At 35.7% G+C, this 17,708-nt stretch overlaps 2 protein-coding genes across 2 annotated transcripts; one reads left to right on the top strand and one right to left on the bottom strand.

Annotated features, from left to right (window-relative positions):
- Window positions 1-10,768: 10,768 nt before the first annotated feature.
- On the bottom strand, window positions 10,769-13,488 carry LOC128214240 (four-domain proteases inhibitor-like). The gene is made up of 5 exons (XM_052920604.1): window positions 13,444-13,488; window positions 13,232-13,282; window positions 11,622-11,721; window positions 11,167-11,283; window positions 10,769-10,864 (listed from the first exon to the last, which is right to left on the bottom strand). Exons 2-5 carry the CDS (start codon window positions 13,275-13,277, stop codon window positions 10,825-10,827), a joined length of 303 nt encoding a protein of 100 aa, XP_052776564.1. The 5' UTR covers window positions 13,278-13,282; window positions 13,444-13,488; the 3' UTR covers window positions 10,769-10,824.
- A 1,763-nt stretch (window positions 13,489-15,251) lies between these two features.
- On the top strand, window positions 15,252-17,497 carry LOC128215094 (uncharacterized). The gene is made up of 4 exons (XM_052921817.1): window positions 15,252-15,518; window positions 15,854-15,959; window positions 16,129-16,229; window positions 16,554-17,497. Exons 1-4 carry the CDS (start codon window positions 15,314-15,316, stop codon window positions 17,495-17,497), a joined length of 1,356 nt encoding a protein of 451 aa, XP_052777777.1. The 5' UTR covers window positions 15,252-15,313.
- Window positions 17,498-17,708: the final 211 nt, after the last annotated feature.

The following is a 17,708-nucleotide window of genomic DNA, read 5'->3' as shown; positions in this document are numbered from 1 at the left end:
TAACCGGATATTAAACTGACACCATGAGCAAATAATGGTTTCCACAGCAACCGGTCATGAAATAAATGAATGGCAACAGAACACCTAATTTGTGCCCTACATGGTTGTACTTTTTCTAGTTTACAATGTAGAACCTTAATCGTTTTCCTCAAATACACCATTTATCAATTTTCAAAGCTATTATATTATACAGTCTACCAGAAATTTGAGTAGTCAAAGTTAAGAAATTTTATTTTATTCTGTAATTTCATGTTTATCATGAGAAGTACTTTAATTTCTAAAATTTACCAGCTCTTAACATATCTATTACTGATATTCGGTTAGGAGATACTAGTACTCTGAAATATGCACTGAGACTAACGCCCATTTACAAGTTAAAACCACACATTCTTAAAACTTTATGGGAACCATCCCAGGAGTGCTTTTTCATCTTGAATAGTATCTAAACTAATGCTTGAACTCTCTCAACATGTAACCCATCTTTCAGCATGCAAACTATGGCATGAACTCTCTCAGCATGTAAACTGTGGCATGACTTTTCTCATCATATGAAATGTAAAACAAACACCTATCATGTGATTGTAGCATTAACTCTTTAATCATGTGAATAATGTGGCATGAACTCTCTTCAAGTAAATTGAGGCATGAACTCTCTCAGCATGTGAACTATGGCAAGAACTCTCTCAGCATGTGAATTGCTGTATGAACTCTCTCATCAAGTGAATTCTGGCATAAACTCTCTCACCACGTACACTGTGGCATAAACTCCTCTCTCATCAAGTGAATTGTGGCATGAACTCTATCAGAATGTAAACTGTGGCAGGAACTCTCTCATCATGTAAACTGTGGCATGAACTCTCTCAGCATATGAACTGTGGCGTGAACTCTTTCAGCATGTGAATTGTGGCATGAACTCTCTTGGCATGTGAATTGTGGCATGATTTCTCTCAGCATATGAACTGTGACATTAACTCTCTCAGCATATCAATTGTGGCATGAACTCTTTCAGCATGTGAATTGTGGCATCATTACTCTCAGAATATGAACTGTTGCTGCACTCTCTCAGCATGTGAACTAGTGTAGCATGAACTCTCTCAGCTCTCTCAGCATGTTAAGTTAATGCATTAGCTATCTCAAAATGCAAACTGTTCTCCTTGACATTTACTTTGCCTATTATCTTCATGAAATATGTCTGTAAGGACCTGAAAATACAGAAAGTGTTTGACATTGTTTTGGAAAGGCGAAGGACGATAAGCATAAAATAAAACTTTTAATGTAAATTTGTCTCATGTTGCCCTTCCTAAACGGGGTTTTCAAATATGAGTGGCATATATAATCCCACCACAAAGCCATTGATCATTACCTTGAATGGTGAAACTCAATGCAAATGTTTTAAATGGGAGAGAAATCACCCTTTTAACAAGTTGGGTTTGAAAATTACAGGTTTTCACAGCTAACTTTAAATTTTCTTGATAGATGTGTCAAAGATTTCAGTTTAGAAAGATAGCAAGTGAATAGAAATGCCAAATGTGGTCATTATGCGGTAGAATATAAATAATACATCTCTCAAAAGAAATATAAATCTTTGACTTAATGCGCATCTCAGTTTCACTTGACCTCATTTTACATATAAAGTCGAGGACAGTTTATAATCATCTGCTTGTCTTTTTGTTTGATTGAAAGGGCGACAGGGCATCCTGCAGCCAGCAGATACTTTTGAATTTACGTATTTGGACATCGTTGAAGCAAATTGATGAATCATTGCATAAGAAATGCAGTGGAATCTTTAATTGAAATTATATTCATAGAGGCAGTGATAAAAAAATAAGCAAAGGTATAAAACTACATGCACTTTGATACCATACTGAACATAGTATTAATTATCACAAAAAAAAGACATCAGTTAAATAATTGGAAATATTTCACAAATACTCCCAACAAAGCATCTTGGCAGTCCCTGTTGCTCAATGTCAACAAAAGGCCGACTCAACAGACAGTCCAACTGGGTACCCTGCCAAAATGAAGGGATCTAACACAAAACCGGCTGAAAAAGTGCACCTTACTTGTAAACAAACTCTGATATTAACAATGGCTATCTCTTTTTGCAAACATTCAGAATACCTCTGAACTTTGATCTTAAATCATTAGATCAATATTGATTATAGAAGCCTGGATGAATTTATCTAATGTCATGAATCAATTGAATAGATTTAAAAATCTGTGAAAAGTCAATGTTATTAAAAAGAATTTAAAAAGTTTCCCCAGATAAATATCTGTTTATGATTAATTATTGCACATCCAGACCCACTGATAGCTCATACGTCATTTAGTTTCAAACCCAGGCCAAATTACATTATAAAAAATAAATATATCATCTCATTTTAAGTCCATGAAAACTTGTCATTTATGTATATGATAAAAAAATAAGTACAAAAACAAACAAAAATAGAGATAGTAAATTTAGTGTGCAGACATTTTTTATATAATGCATGGTCATGTTTTATGACATCATCTTCTTAATTATGGGACGTCATTTCAGTCTTCGTTGTTAACCACCAGCCCAAAGCCCAGAGCTAGGGATTTTGTCTTCGGGCTAGCAGAAAAACCTCGACAGTAGCCAGATCAGGCTAGTGCTTTTTAAATAACAGTATTGACTAAAATCTACTTCTAAACAAATAACTAATAAAAATCTAATCATTTTGTCCGAAAAATGACTTCAGAATTGTGAGTTATTTATCATTTTTGCACAATACAATGATGTCATGACAGCTTGTGCACATCACCTGAATCACTACAACGCTTATTTAACCCTTAAGCTGATGATGGCGATTTTAAAGGTTGCAAACAGCTTGGAACCAGACCAGACACTGAGTAACTCGGCGCCTGGTCAGGTTCCAAGTTGTTTGCCACTCAGTCAGTATATCCCCAAAGTTTTAAGTAAATTGAAAGAAATTTAGAATAAACCAGACGACATTTTTAAGCAGACGACAATTTACCCAGCATGCAAAGGGTTAATTGTAATAGAAGTAACTCTAAAGGATTTTTTTTCTTTTTCGATGCTACCTGTGAAAAAAACATGGGTTAATGTTTAAGTGTGTTACTACTCATTTGATACCCAAACCATGCTCTGTTAACCTGTATATCACTCAAGAATGTAAAACATATTTCTTAAGTAACAAATTCACAAGTTCAAAGTGATGCATAATCTTCAAATGGAAATTGCTTTCCTACCCGAATAAGAATTTAGCATAAAAGTCTTCAATAGGAACCTTTCTAATTAAAGGTCTGCTCTGATTATGAAGCTACAGCCAATTACTGATCAAAATGAAAATACCTGACACAAAATCAATTAATAAATGTTGTGGTACACAAAAAATATGCAAGCAACTCAATGCAAGGGTGAATTGTAAACAGAAATTTAGAAAAGCACTCTTTATTCTTGGTAGCACAGCAGTCAATAATATTGACGCCAAATCACTTCCATGTTCTGTTTACTCCAATAATAATATTAATTACTACAATGAGGACGAATCAGGGATTAACTGTTTGTTGAGGAAAAGCCAGCTGTTTCAAGTCAAACAAAAATATAAGAACCATTCAAAGAGGTGAATAAAAAAAACCCACTAAGGTAGGGTCCTTTCCACTGAATGCAGCTACAATTCTTTTAATCAAGTAAGTCTATACATTCAAAATTTTGAGGGTAATAACTTATACAATACCATGAGGTCATGAGACTCCATCCACCAGAGTCCAGCAGATTGAACCCAACTTAGGATCTTGTGGTCTGCATCCAGGAATTTACCTGAAAATCAGACAAACTACAGGTAACAAAGATGAAAATTGGTTAAGGTGGTCAAATGGATGTAAACTTACACAGACATGTTTGTCAAATGAACAAAAATAAATAAAAGGAAAACAAGAGCACTAAAGTGGCTGGGAGTTTTGAGTCAAAAAGCCACATAACTCAACACTGATTAAAGCCCCCGTTATGCGCCCTTCTGCCCATGTATCACTGTGACTTATAATACTGTCATGAGTTCAATGATTGTGTTTTAACTAAACTTCATGCGATTTCCTTATTTGTTTAGAAGAACACATGCCCAGATAGATGCACTAGGGGGTCTTTTTGTGGATATTATGTCTAATTCTGAGATTTCAACAATGGTTAACCAGACTGAAAACTGGTCTAGATGCAGCTTATTCCACTGTTTAAACGCCATATCACTCTAAATATAAGATATACAAGTAAAGAATCAACTGTTACATGGTTTCTAAACTTTTTTTTAATGATTTTATTTTGTGCAAGACTGCTGATTACATCTTTTTTTTAAAGATTGAACTTAAAAAAATACTCAAACTTTAGAAAATGTTGTTGACTAAATCAATGAATATATTCAGTTTCAAGTCTTTGAGACAAACAAATGGTAGAGAAAGGTCAGAATCTTAAGTTGAGCTACTTTCCATTGAACAGTACTTCTTTGATAAATAATTCAAAAGCACTTAAGACATTATACTGACTGGAGCCATTCCTGTAATACTGGGCTTCACCAACATGCATTAATTGACTTTTGACACTTTATTAGCATATATAGATGACATACGATAGGATAACAGTGCTCAAAAGAACTAAGAAGTTTGTTTAAGTATTAACCTGTTAACTAACTCCCCTATGGTGATTTTTGGACAATTGAAATGTTTGGGGCGCAAAAACATCCATTCTTTGTACTTGTATATATGTCATATTTATAACACCCTGGTATGTGAAACACAAGAACTTAAGTGAAACAGATTTTTTAATCAATTGCTTTTATTTCCTTTTTGCTGTTAAGCGAGTAAAAAACCTCCAGCAAATATTTTTGTTAATTTCATAAAATTACCTGTTTCGTACCTGTACGCTGTTAACAAATGGCAAACAATACAGATAATAAAAAACAAAAAAGTTGTGAGTCAGTGTCAACATTACCCTGGACCCAGAATCATAGAAAATACCCAGGAATACCTGGTTTGAGGTAGCACACCCCTCCCCGAATGAAATCCTCCACTTTAAACTCTTTAATTCTTATACTTTAGCCTACGTTGTTAATTAAAGCACAGGACTACAAATCTTTTGAGGGTTTCAAGGTACAGGATGTATTCATCCAGAAGCACATTTTTTTTTTCTTTGTTTTCATTAGCTATCATTTTTTACAGAAGTTCATATTGTATTTACATTAACAAGAGCGCCAACTGTCAAAAAATATGCACGCCCTAAAATTTAGGAAACCAAGTTTGGTTATATTAGTGGTGATACATATATGTTTAGCCAAATTTAGAGAGCGGACAATGTCAATTCAGTTTTTACCAATTAAAGAGTCATAACTCCAGATTGACAGAGGCGACATGGCTGGTTATCAAACCTGAAAGAGTTATTCAATTCATATCTCTCTGACCAAATTTGGTGATGATTGGACGAAGGCTTCTGAAATTATTGTTGGACAAGACCAATTTTAGGTCATTTCTATAATTGAAGAACAATAACATAGTTTGAAATGATGCCAATCAAGGTCTCTTTGCCTTAGAACCTTTCTTTTTTAAGGAGGAATGATATACTGTACAGTGACAAGAATTTAATTATTATAGCTGCAGATTTATCGTTTTGACAACTTTTTTAGCTTTTGTCTTAGAATGAGCCAATTTTGGCATAAACGTCTGGAACCAGTGATACAAGACTGCTGACAAAAGATCCGATCTCAGTTTATCTCATGATATGTACATTCGAAAATTGATGTTTCATGGCTGAAGTGTTTAAAAAACGCTTTACGAAAAATGCAATTTTCAGGCATTTTACCAACCAATTACTAATAAGATCTGTTTTGTTGTGCGTTGTCTAATATGACTGAATTGAAGGCATTGATGCCAAAATCAGCTGATTCTGAGACAAAATAGAACTGATAATCTGTGAGAGTGCAACTTTAAACAAAAAGAGGATAAAAAACAATTACAGAGTCACAGTTTTATGCTTGACATGGAATATATTACACAATGCCATTATTGTTTAAGTCTAAAGTATAAATTTAGAGACAAAAAGGTAAAATAATATACAAGCCGATTCCGTTTTACAAATTAACAAAGAATGAAGATGTGTACATGGAGGTCTTATCACAAAGCTAACATTAGGGTATTATATGTTTTTGAAAATCACTGTTCATCTAATACCTTGTAAATGCCGTTTACATGTTTACCAATCCTTATCCATTCTTGTATCCTACAATGGATTAGGATCAATGATAAATCACAGGTTTATATCAATAAGGCAAACAGATCGATAAACCTGACTCGCTGAATTGAGCACTAACACGGACCCTTGATCCTATCTACCGAAGATAACTCAGGAATTCTCAGGCTTTATTAAGAATCTGTCATACTGATCAGTTTTAAAATACTTGTTACATTTCAGGTAAAATCAAATAAGAGCAATATTATGCTAAATAATTTAACAAATGATGTACCGTGTTCTCAATAAGAACTGCATGGTTGCCAGTTTAAAGCTAGGACCACTTTAAACTAAACTTTGGCCTGTAAACATTTTTTCAACAATAACACAACAAATGCATGTGAAATTTACATAATTTTATGACGCTTATACAAGATAAACCTGCCATTCGCTTATAAATGACACCAGTCCGAATCTCTGATTTTGAGTAGAAATAAAATCTGATAATAATAAAGAAGTTTTATTCAAACAGTCGCACAGAAAATTCACATGTTCATACAGTTTGAAAGTAAAATGTTTACTTTCCATGTAGAAATTGAACTTAAAAGTTTCATTCTCCTATGTTTTGCTTATAATAAGACAATGTTTTTATGCATTCAAGTTCATTTATTGTTCACAATACCCAAGAGGTTTTGCTACTTTTTTTCAATATATTTTTATATAAGCTGTATCCAGTCTCCTCCCTGTGTGATCGGAATGGGAGTACACATCTTATAGACCACTGTGTGATCAAAAGGGGATTACAGTGATCAAAGGGAATTACACACCATATAGACCACAGTGTGATTGGAAGGGCATTATACACCATATAGACCTCTGTGTGATCAGAAGGGGATTACACAACATATAGACCACTGTGTGATTGGAAGGGGATTACACCATACAGACCACTGTGTGATTGGAAGGGGATTACACACCATATAGACCACAGTGTGATCGGAAGGGGAGGTGTGTAGACCACTGTGTGATCGGAAGGGGATTACACACCATGTAGACCACTGTGTGATCGGAAGGGGATTACACACCATATAGACCACTGTGTGATCAGAAGGGGATTACACATCATATAGACCACTGTGTGATCAGAAGGGGATTACACAACATATAGACCACTGTGTGATTGGAAGGGGTCATCACACATCATATAGACCACAGTGTAATCGGAAGGGGATTACACACCATACAGACCACTGTGTGATCGGAAGAGGATTACACCATATAGACCACTGTGTGATCGGAAGGGTATTACACACCATATAGACCACTGTGTGATCAGAAGGGGATTACACCATACAGACCACTGTGTGATTGGAAGGGAATTACACACCATACAGACCACAGTGATAGGAAGGGGATTACACACCATATCGACCCAACAGTTTTTAACTGGTTAAATTTGGTTTAAATGTACACAAAACAACGAAGGTTGACAGTGGATGAAGATCCAGATAGTGTCAACATAAAATACCATCTTTCAAAATAATTGAGTATTTCAATATTAAAGGAATTACATTTCTTTTTACAATTCAAATGACAAATAGTAAAATTATTTAATGTTTTACGAGTACAACGTTTTCAGTGGTTGCGCTAATGTCATGTGTTTGCCGCTCTGTTTCAGTTACTGTGAGTCAGTGGCGTACCAAGGCTTTCTCCAATACCCCTGACTAAAAGAATTTAGATTCCCCTCGAAATGGCAAGTACTAACAATAATGAAGCTGGATTTCTGCCAGGATTTTCCGAAGGCTTGTCGGGACTCAGGGTATCAGAGGGGTGTGTCCTCCCAACGCCAAGGTTTTTTTTTTAAATTGTAGTGCAAATTCCTAGCTTAACTTACCAAATATATAGTCCAACTATAAAATTGTCGTTTTTCATATATGTTTTTGTATTCCTGAAAGTTTTTTACTGAATAATTGCACATGGTAGTGAGCATACATGTGATAACGTCCCGGACGTCCGGGATTATCCCGGAAATCGTATCTCTGTCATGGAGTCATGGAGGGTGCATGTTTGTCCGGAAAGTCATAAAAAAAAATAATCTCAGAATCGATTATCTTAATTTTACCAATGTAAGTCAGCTATTTTGCCTGTCCGGGACACTGGTCGTAAAACACCTGTTGACACTAATCCGTTAATTGGTACGTGTGTCGTCGAGGTCATCGTCATCGTTAATCACCCGATAATTGATCTATTGGCCTATTGTTGTGCTTAACAAGTCAAAGGGGGTTCTTGTATACAAATTCATTGCTTTCATATGGATTTGTTTGGTCTTATGAATGATAGCTTTTAATTGATGAATTGATATTTTTCACACATTTTACCGACAAATGAGCATGAAGGTAAGTTCAAAGAAAATTACAAAATGAGTAAAAAACAAAATTAAAATACGGAAAACATCCCATATTCCATTCAAATTTCAAAGTCGATACGTCGTTATACTTTAAAGTTTAAACAACTTACGCGTCCATAAGGCATTTTAGTGTTTTGAACTTTTTTTCGAACTATCTTTGTGTATATTATTCATATCTTGGATTATCATTAGGAAAACAGGTGCCTGTATAGTTGTTTATTTCCTGTTTTGATGAAACCGAAAGTAGACTGCATATCCTCCTGGTTAGCACTTCATTTAAAGCCTGGGAAAATATCTGGTGGTTTTATTTTTTCAAGAAAATGCAGAAAAAAAAAAACCATGTCAAATAAAAAATACGTCTTGGCAGTCAAAATAGATACATTTTCCTGGACATTAAAAACGCCTAAAATAGCTCCAGATATGCTCTAGAATGCACCACAGACGTTCCCCATTTAAAAAAAATTCAGGGGGGGGCATGCCCCCGGACCCCCCTAGTGTGCATTGACATTACGACGAGTGTCCCCGAATCGACCCAAGAAATTATCACATGTATGGTAGTGAGAAGAAATATTTATATTGACACTGTTGATTTACCAAGTTTAATGTGAAAAACACAACCTCCCTGCAGTCTGCCGTCCATGTTCATAAAAAGGGTGGAGATCACATGAAGATGGGAGATGGATGATGATGCTTCAAGTGAAATGTGACATGTATGCCTTCTGGCAATCAGCTCCAACCGTTATGATATAAGCTAAGCACGTGATTATAAAGCCGACACGCCTGCTTGCTATTGGTCAACTATTAGAAAAGAGTCAATTGTGTATTGTCAATATTGATAATTGTTTTGATAAGGCTCAACGCTGTGGGGATTTAGGCATGTCAGTGCAATTAAGGCTTGTCGGTTATGAGTATCGCCGGGGAAAAGGTGCGTCGGGCTAAACAACTGGCAGAAACCCTATCCGACCACTTTATGGAGTATCCTACATATATACATGATACTTTACACTGTCGTAAAATTACTAAGTGAAATCACATTCTGAGTGGTTGAATACTTACTTTATATCTGTTATCAGACTCAGTAAAAGTCCTACGGCAGGGGATACTGATCTCACTCTCACCCTATATATTACATAACACGTACACTAAGACCAAAATAAAGAAATAACTTAACACCTCCATCTTTTCAACACCTCCATCAAGTGTACAGGCAAACAGTTGAAAATGCTTCAAATATGCCACTGAGTGACTGTCAGTTCTTTAATAATGCTAATAGTGTTTGATTTTTTCCAAAATAAGAGAATATTATTTCTTTACATATGCAGTAATTCTCTCCAAACTCCTATCACTATACAGTAGAAAGAGAAAAGTAAAATCGCTTGTACATGTATGGCCATCTTTGGTCTGCACTTGTTCATTTTGGCGTATTCTTATCATATTTTTCCTCAAATAAATTTTTGAATAAAAAAGGTCACTTTGACAGTTTTATTGCGCTAGTTCAACGTGCTAAATTAATCTAAATATTTTTGGTTCGAATGTTAAGAGTACGAATCGAAGTAAATTGCAAGGTTGAAAACTTCCCTTACTTTCGCTTTACCACGGTTTTATAGGTCCGTACAGCTTTACTGGTGCACGTACTTAACGTTTAAATGTGAAAATCAACAGTTGGGAGGAAATAGTTCTATTCTGATAGTTGCCAGTTACCTTTACCTTAGCGTAAAAGGACAAAATCCAGGAATTGATAAATCAAATGTTCAGCGCCTTTTGTTTGCGCACGTGACCAAACACCTGTCAATATTAACAGGTACCGTCAAAACGGTAAGCGATTCAATTCAAATGTGCTTAGAAGACGGACAGCATTTACTCCCCCTAGCGTTGGTGCATCATTAAATCATCTACTTAGTGGGGCATATAAATGAGAATGACCGAGAAAGTGATTGAATAACATTGTATTGTTATAAGGAAAATATTGAGCATGTTTATATACGTATATGCTCAAGACGTAGTCGCACATGTAAATTAAGCAACTGTATTTAAATGGTTCTGTAATAATTTACGGTCACTCACGGCTCATTGAATTTTTGAAAATGTTGCCGTTGAGTTCAACCACTGGTGACAGGGAGACGTTTTAATTGATGAAAAAGACACAATTCCAGTGATTAGGATGCAAACTTTATTAATATATTTCAGTTCAATGCGAACATATACCGGCGTTTAGTAGCACTAACTACTGATCACAAGCTCCATCGCTGGCTTTCTCCACTCCCCTGAAAGAAAAACAATGACTGATTACATCAACAGCTCGTAAATTGTATACGTATGACCCTCAGTATTTACATAAATAATAGACATCACATTGCTTCGTTATTATAATATGCACCACTAAGTAACAATTTAAATAATTAAACAAACTAAGCAGAAATACTGAATTACATATGCATGGAAGAACTAATCATGAAATAACAGCTTTCATCACACAAAAAAAATCATATATTGTAAAGAATTAATGACTACTGAGTATTCTTCATAACTTGAGCGTGATATAAACTAAATTACATTTGATACTTACTTGCAGTCCAGCCTGCACTCGTTGCCATAGGTGACCCCGTCCTTGCCGCAAACGGGGTCATAATTCAGTGTGCAAATGCATGATGGGCACGGGCCGTCAGACTTTTTTTGTGTATTTCTGAAAATAAGAATTATAAGGCCATCATGTGAATGTTTTCTGTGTCCTAACTGGCGCCAAGTAATGCACCGATTCGATCATTTTTTACCCTCGAAGTAGGTGCACGCTGGTAGTTAGTCCGAATTGGGCAGCCGCGAATGGAAACGAATGATGTATTCAAGTAAATAGAGGCCGCTTACCTCACGTATACGTAATTAAAAATTAACGACCCCTTTCAAATAATATATGTTGTTTTGCCATGAAGATTCTTAGATGGAGAACGCTGTATATATTATCCCATATCACATGAGGTCAAACTAAGTCAAATGCAGTTTACAAAGATGTATACATGTACATACGCGCAATTCCGTACACAATCGTTAGGATAGGTCTTGTTGTCCCTCCCACATACGGGGTCATAGTTTTTGGGACACGCGCAGGCACTCCTGCCTTGGGTAACTGTCAACACAGAAAGAAAAGTGCTTATTTAAAAAAAGAAAAAAAAAGCTTGTATATATAATACGTATGTTGCTATAAAACGTGTTATTTTGTTACATTTTTATTATAACCTGAATATTCATGGGAAAGTGTTCTTTCATAAAACAAGTTCAGTTTTCACGTACATTGAGAAATACTAACATTGAGTTCCGAGCTAATACAACAAATCGTTTTTAATTTCCCTTCATATTTTGATAAAAAATAATAGTACTGCAAAATATACTGACTATTGTACTGTTGTCGCTGCGATGTACAATTGTATTTGAAAATATAATTGAGACATAACTTTGAATCGTATTCGTCTTAAGATGATATCATGTGATTACATTTGTATGCCTACTAAACGCCAGCTCCGCCACATATCGGTGGTGCAAAGAAAATGAGCTGTCCAAACTTCCGTGGTGCAGCTTTGCCTTTTTGTTTATTTATTCACACATAAGTATGACGTATGACTTATATTTCATCTGATATTTTTTATTAAATGGACATACATAATGTATTTCCGAAAATCGGAGAATGTAGTACCGTGTAAGATCACTTTTACTACATATTGGCTACAATTCCGTTTTTATGCAGTACGATTTGTGGTGCCAGGAGCTTTTCTCCTGATACTGACTTGTTCATATTTTGATATCTGCTAGCATTTCAGCTACATTTCGGTGCATAGACAAACCATACATAACATTCTGGCGCATGAGAGTAGTACTGTTATGTACAGTTTTATGGCATCGTAGCCAACCTGTAGAAAAATGTGTTCTTACTCGGAAGTAGGCATAACTTGTTTCATTGCCAAGCTATTTCCTGGAATTTCGTTTCCGTTCAAGGTTAGAATCACTCAGGCACTAAAATATTGTCCATTTTATGTTTATCTAAACATATAAACATGCTTTCAGGCTATCATATAAGGGGTTGTTTATATGCGTATGCATATATGTGTTGTTATTCGTGTTTACTTTGTTGTATATTTGCATTTTTACATTGTATATATACGTTCATTCGCATTATTTGATACACTATTTTGCTCTCCAAACTTTGGAGGAAATACAGTTATACCTGTCCATCTATACACTAATAAAATTTAACATCTATGTCAAACATGTCAGACATGCGCTAAAGGTTTGTATTATTGCTTCATGTTATAGTTCTAAGCCAGTAATCAGCAGAAGCTAGCCGGCATAATATGTTATATTATAAGGAGATCTCTTATTTAAATTTGTAATTAATTTAATAGCAATGCAGTGTATTTGCAATGTATCACAACTAATATTTCTTTTTCGAGCATTGTTACACAACCTGTTGTGCCTTCTACTTATTATAATTATACATATTTGTAACAGTATGTTCCATTGTATATTCATGTTAATATTGTGTTTTTTTCCTCATATGCCGTATGGTTTATTGGATTTGAAATAAATTATATATTTCAGATTTCTACAATAACATGTAATTAAATGAATACAAAAACACATACCCGCCAAAACCGCAGCAACAATAACGCACAGTACAAGGACCTTCATTGTTTCTGGAATAAAAGCAAACATTGAAACATAAGTTTGTGAAAAAAGTTCAACTGATATCAAAGATATTACTCTGAGGTTCAACCGTTCAAACAATATACCATTCAATTGCAAATTTTCCACATAGTATTTACACATAAAAAAATATAATAAAATCTCATCTTACCAGTGGATGTCAAATGGGAAGCAGCAACGATGTCGGCTGATGAAGTTCTTAATCCTGATCACCCCTTTTTATAGGATTTATAGTACATACGTGTACACATATAATTCACAGCGGTGACACGTCTAAGCATCCATCTCTATCAGCCTAAAGCGCATGAACCGTTGGGGAAATGCAGTATGGAATAGACAAAAATATATAAAAAACAAAACGAAACAAAATAGACAGGTTAAATATGTAACATGTGTTAAATCTTTGACATTGATATAGAATTAGCTTTGGCCGCACATTCAATTTGATCCCATAATGTCTTTGACCATCTGTGAATAAAAACTTGCTAAGTTGCAATGAACGAGATTTTACTTTATCATTGCTTTCGTTTCATGGCCCTATCAGTTACAATAGTGATTAGAAAACATGTACGAAAGGGATTTGAGATCCTGCACAGTTGGAAAAACGTCGCTGAACGGATATTTTTTTACTTTTATGTTAGATCTTTGGATAGCATACATGTACGTATACAAAGTGTCGAAGAACCTTGCTTTTAAAACAAATAAACCTTGCTTAAAAGGAGCGATTGCATATTAAGCTAAAACAATTGAACCATATTTAATGAGCCATAAGGTACTCACAGAAATGCCAGATATGGTCATTAATGTGTAAAGGCCGAAGGCTGCACATAAAACTCGTGAACTGTCAGCGTTCAATTAAAAATGGAACTCCACGCTGACAAGCAAGGTGTGTTGACAGTTGTTGTTCGGTCACAGATTGTTCTGTTTCAGGCGTCGAGGCTACATTTGTGGACGCGTTCAGGTTCAGGTTGGTGCAATGTCTGGTGTTAAGTTTTCAACTTCATGCACTCATTCATGACCCCTTTTGGTGCAAAAGATCAGTGTCAATGGATCACTTTGGAGTATCGTTGTACTAGTTGACTCTAAGATTTTAGTAGGGGTCAGTGATTCAGTTGTACATTTAGTAATATACATGTGGATAGTACAATTTCTGCATGGCAGTGGCATTTATATGCATGTGGCAATTCGATGTACACTCGATTCCCGTTTGCTCGAACATGTTTGGCTCGGTTTTCACATGCGCTCGATTTGTTTTGTACAAAGTACCGATTTTTGTTTAGTGTTTGATTTTATTAAATACATTTAAGTTTCGCATGATCCGGTTTCGCCTGTTTCGATTTCACGGGCTCGAAGTAAAAAGGGATTCGACGAAATGCCAACGCTGTTGTTTGCATCCCAACTCTTCCTAGCATAAAGCAAGAAGGTCAACGTTGAAGTGATTGGTGGCGGTCTCACAGGCCTGTCGAAACGGAACATGCCAAGAATCACCCATTTGCGCTTTCCCAACTCTACCATGTCCTGATGCAGAGAAGGTCAAGGATAATTCGTTTGTACTTTTTGAAGACTAAAATAAAGACCACTCATATAACAAAATATCCCCAAAATACTCTGTTAAACGTTGATGTTTTTTAATCTAAATTAGAGGTTATCAACTGTTATAAAACAATTATGAAACAGTCGAGATAATGTTGTTTTATTTTTACCAACTAATTTATAAATCTTTGTATGACATGTGTAACATTTATATAATGTTATCGTTGTAATTGTTCAGTCACATCATATCTTTAATATTTTAATACATTAGTAATCTTTATATTACTAATATATGAGTATCTACTGATAGCCATTGTTTATATTGATTCCCACCAAGACCGGATGAGGTTGATTTAAATATAATTGATAATGTCATGTACAGACAATAAACGAGACAAAAAACAAAGAATATAAAGAAGCATTTACAACGATGCATTGAATGGTGAAACAGCAATTAATGTTAAAGGTGTACACCTTAAGACAAAAACATGACAACAACGCCGCCAGGTCAAGTCTTTGCTACAGAGACAACTGTGAATTCACTACTATCAGTATCAAGAACAACAACACAAGACGTAGGAACCCTTTCAGTAAACAGTTCGGTTGTTTCGACAAAAGGAATTAGTACATCTACTGTGATTTCTGACATTTCAACAGTGCTAGGGTTGCAGAATGGGACATATAGTACTAGTGGTAATATTTTGCTCTTTTGGGTACAATAATTGTAATTAAGAATATTTTTTTCTCTTAAAATGGAACATCTTTGTTTGTACAACAATTGCTTTAAATGTTTCTGTTTGTATTATGGAAAAGTACACTTGTGTATCACAACGCTGTTAAATCTAAGTCTCACTTTTATTCCAAGGGACTCGCACAAATCGGTCGATGTCATATTATTACATTTAATACTAATTAAGTGCATGCTATAAATGTGTATTTATTATGTTCTTGAACTTGCAAATCTGTACCAATTACAGTCGATTTAAGATGAAGGTTGTTATTTATATAATTGTATTTCTCATTTTCAGACGAGGCAAGCGTTGGTGCAGGTGTAATTGTTGGAGTGGTTTTGGCGGGGCTTATCGCATTGGTCCTTGTGGGACTTGCCACTGGCTTTTTGCTTAAACGGAGAAGGTAACCAGAACTCGCTATAGATAACACACACATCGACAAACCTCTACCAGTTACTGGCAAAACATGAAAAACATAGCTTTAAGTTTTCACATAAGTAATGTCTTTGTCAAGTTCTAACGTACATATACAGGGACAACCCTAACATGATTTTATCACCTTACCCATGCAGTTACCGACGAAGAGTTGAGCATGCGTGGCACAGTAGCCTAAAAGAGCAGATGGATAAACGGGAGCGGGCATCCTGGCACGCCGGACCCGCCCAGGAACCAGGTCAGTAAGCCTTTCGTCTTGCGTGAGTCAAGTCAAGTTCGTGTACAAATACAATGTATTGGAGACGTTGTTTTTCCCATGATACATTTGTTAACAGACCATTTGTTTAGAGGTTTGTTTTCTATAAATATTGTCTTTTTTTTCGAATGACTGCGATGAGCATTGCATCTTAACTAAGTACATGTCTATTAATAGTAGTCTTTGTGCCTGATACAGCCTGTGTCATTTGTTTATATTAGAATTAGTATTATTCGTTCCGCTATCATGTTAGCATGATGCGTGTTGTTCATCAAACATTCTTTTTGTTTTGTTTTCTGTTCTCAGATATCGAGAGTGTTTCTGATGTCGAAATGCAGCCAACCCACATGTTTCCAAGCCATACCAACGAAAGTTTGAAAATGCAAGATAGAAAAGAAACAGTTTGTATAGATAAAGGGAAGTATATTATCAAGAGTCTAGATGAAAATAAACCGTCTGAAGATGACGACAACAGCGACATCGAACATGTGGGACCAGCTGGTAAACAATACACTCTAGTTCGAAAACCAAGATCAGCCAAAGAGTCAGAGAAGAAACTCGTCCACGTGAGTACAGACCTTGCTCTTGACATTCGCAAACACGCGGAAAGTCCGGAAAGTGTTTCAAATGTTGTTTCTCCTAATCCCGAGGGAGATAATGGTTTTTATGCCGTCCGCGACGTTACTAGAGATTTGGAATATGAGATTCCTGATAATGAGACGGGTCCACATGAGACATGTAGAGATGACGAGGAATATGTAGAAATGAGACATGGAGACGAAAACAATGACAGTGAAGACGATAGTATCTATACAAACGTAACGATTAAGAGAGCTAATACTCTTAATACAACCAAAGAAAACAAAGAGCATGCGAGTAATATAAGTCCTCGTCGTGCTGCAAGCGAAATGTCGAAGGTAAAGGCTCCAATACCACAGCCCCGCCGTTCAGTAAAAAGGCCTGACCCGTATGACTACCCACCAAAGCGTGACTACAGCATAGATGTGACGGACCTTGTCGACCCTGGTGAACACGGAGAAACGTCAGCAGAAAGTCACGGAGTACCGACTGATTATTATGAGCTGCAACAATACGATGAAGATGAGATTAACGAAAACCATGAAGATTATGCTGATGTAGCTGATGAAATTGAAGAACCGGGATTGTATACATACCCTGATGGAGAGGGTGGTTCTATCAATATGAGTATCGAGGAGTATGAACACGAAAACGTGTATGAGGATACGTGAACACATAGAACGTACATATAGCACCCGAAGTTAACCGTGAATGTTAATATTTTTATTGTGTTTTTGACTTCGATCATTCTGTGACTCAAATGTTTTCGGTGTCGCCTCTTCTGTTTTAACAATGCCGTATGTCATGTGCAATAATAAATCTCTAAACTTGTGTTTTACCTATACAACGAACATGCATCATGATAAAAAATGACGTTTCATA

The sequence above is a fragment of the Mya arenaria genome, chromosome 13 (genome assembly GCF_026914265.1).
Source record: "Mya arenaria isolate MELC-2E11 chromosome 13, ASM2691426v1".
NCBI lineage: Eukaryota > Metazoa > Mollusca > Bivalvia > Myida > Myidae > Mya > Mya arenaria.
Note: the sequence above shows the minus strand (reverse complement) of the source record. Positions and strands in the feature narration are given on the sequence as shown.

Excerpts from the sequence above, each read along its gene's own strand:
- LOC128214240 (XM_052920604.1), bottom strand. The coding sequence starts at position 13,277 with ATGAAGGTCCTTGTACTGTGCGTTATTGTTGCTGCGGTTTTGGCGG. Across the intron at positions 11,722-13,231 it reads TGTTGCTGCGGTTTTGGCGG|TTACCCAAGGCAGGAGTGCC; the intron begins GTATGTGTTTTT and ends CTGTGTTGACAG. Across the intron at positions 11,284-11,621 it reads GATTGTGTACGGAATTGCGC|AAATACACAAAAAAAGTCTG; the intron begins GTATGTACATGT and ends TCTTATTTTCAG.
- LOC128215094 (XM_052921817.1), top strand. The coding sequence starts at position 15,314 with ATGACAACAACGCCGCCAGGTCAAGTCTTTGCTACAGAGACAACTGTG. Across the intron at positions 15,519-15,853 it reads TGGGACATATAGTACTAGTG|ACGAGGCAAGCGTTGGTGCA; the intron begins GTAATATTTTGC and ends TCTCATTTTCAG. Across the intron at positions 15,960-16,128 it reads TTTTTGCTTAAACGGAGAAG|TTACCGACGAAGAGTTGAGC; the intron begins GTAACCAGAACT and ends TTACCCATGCAG.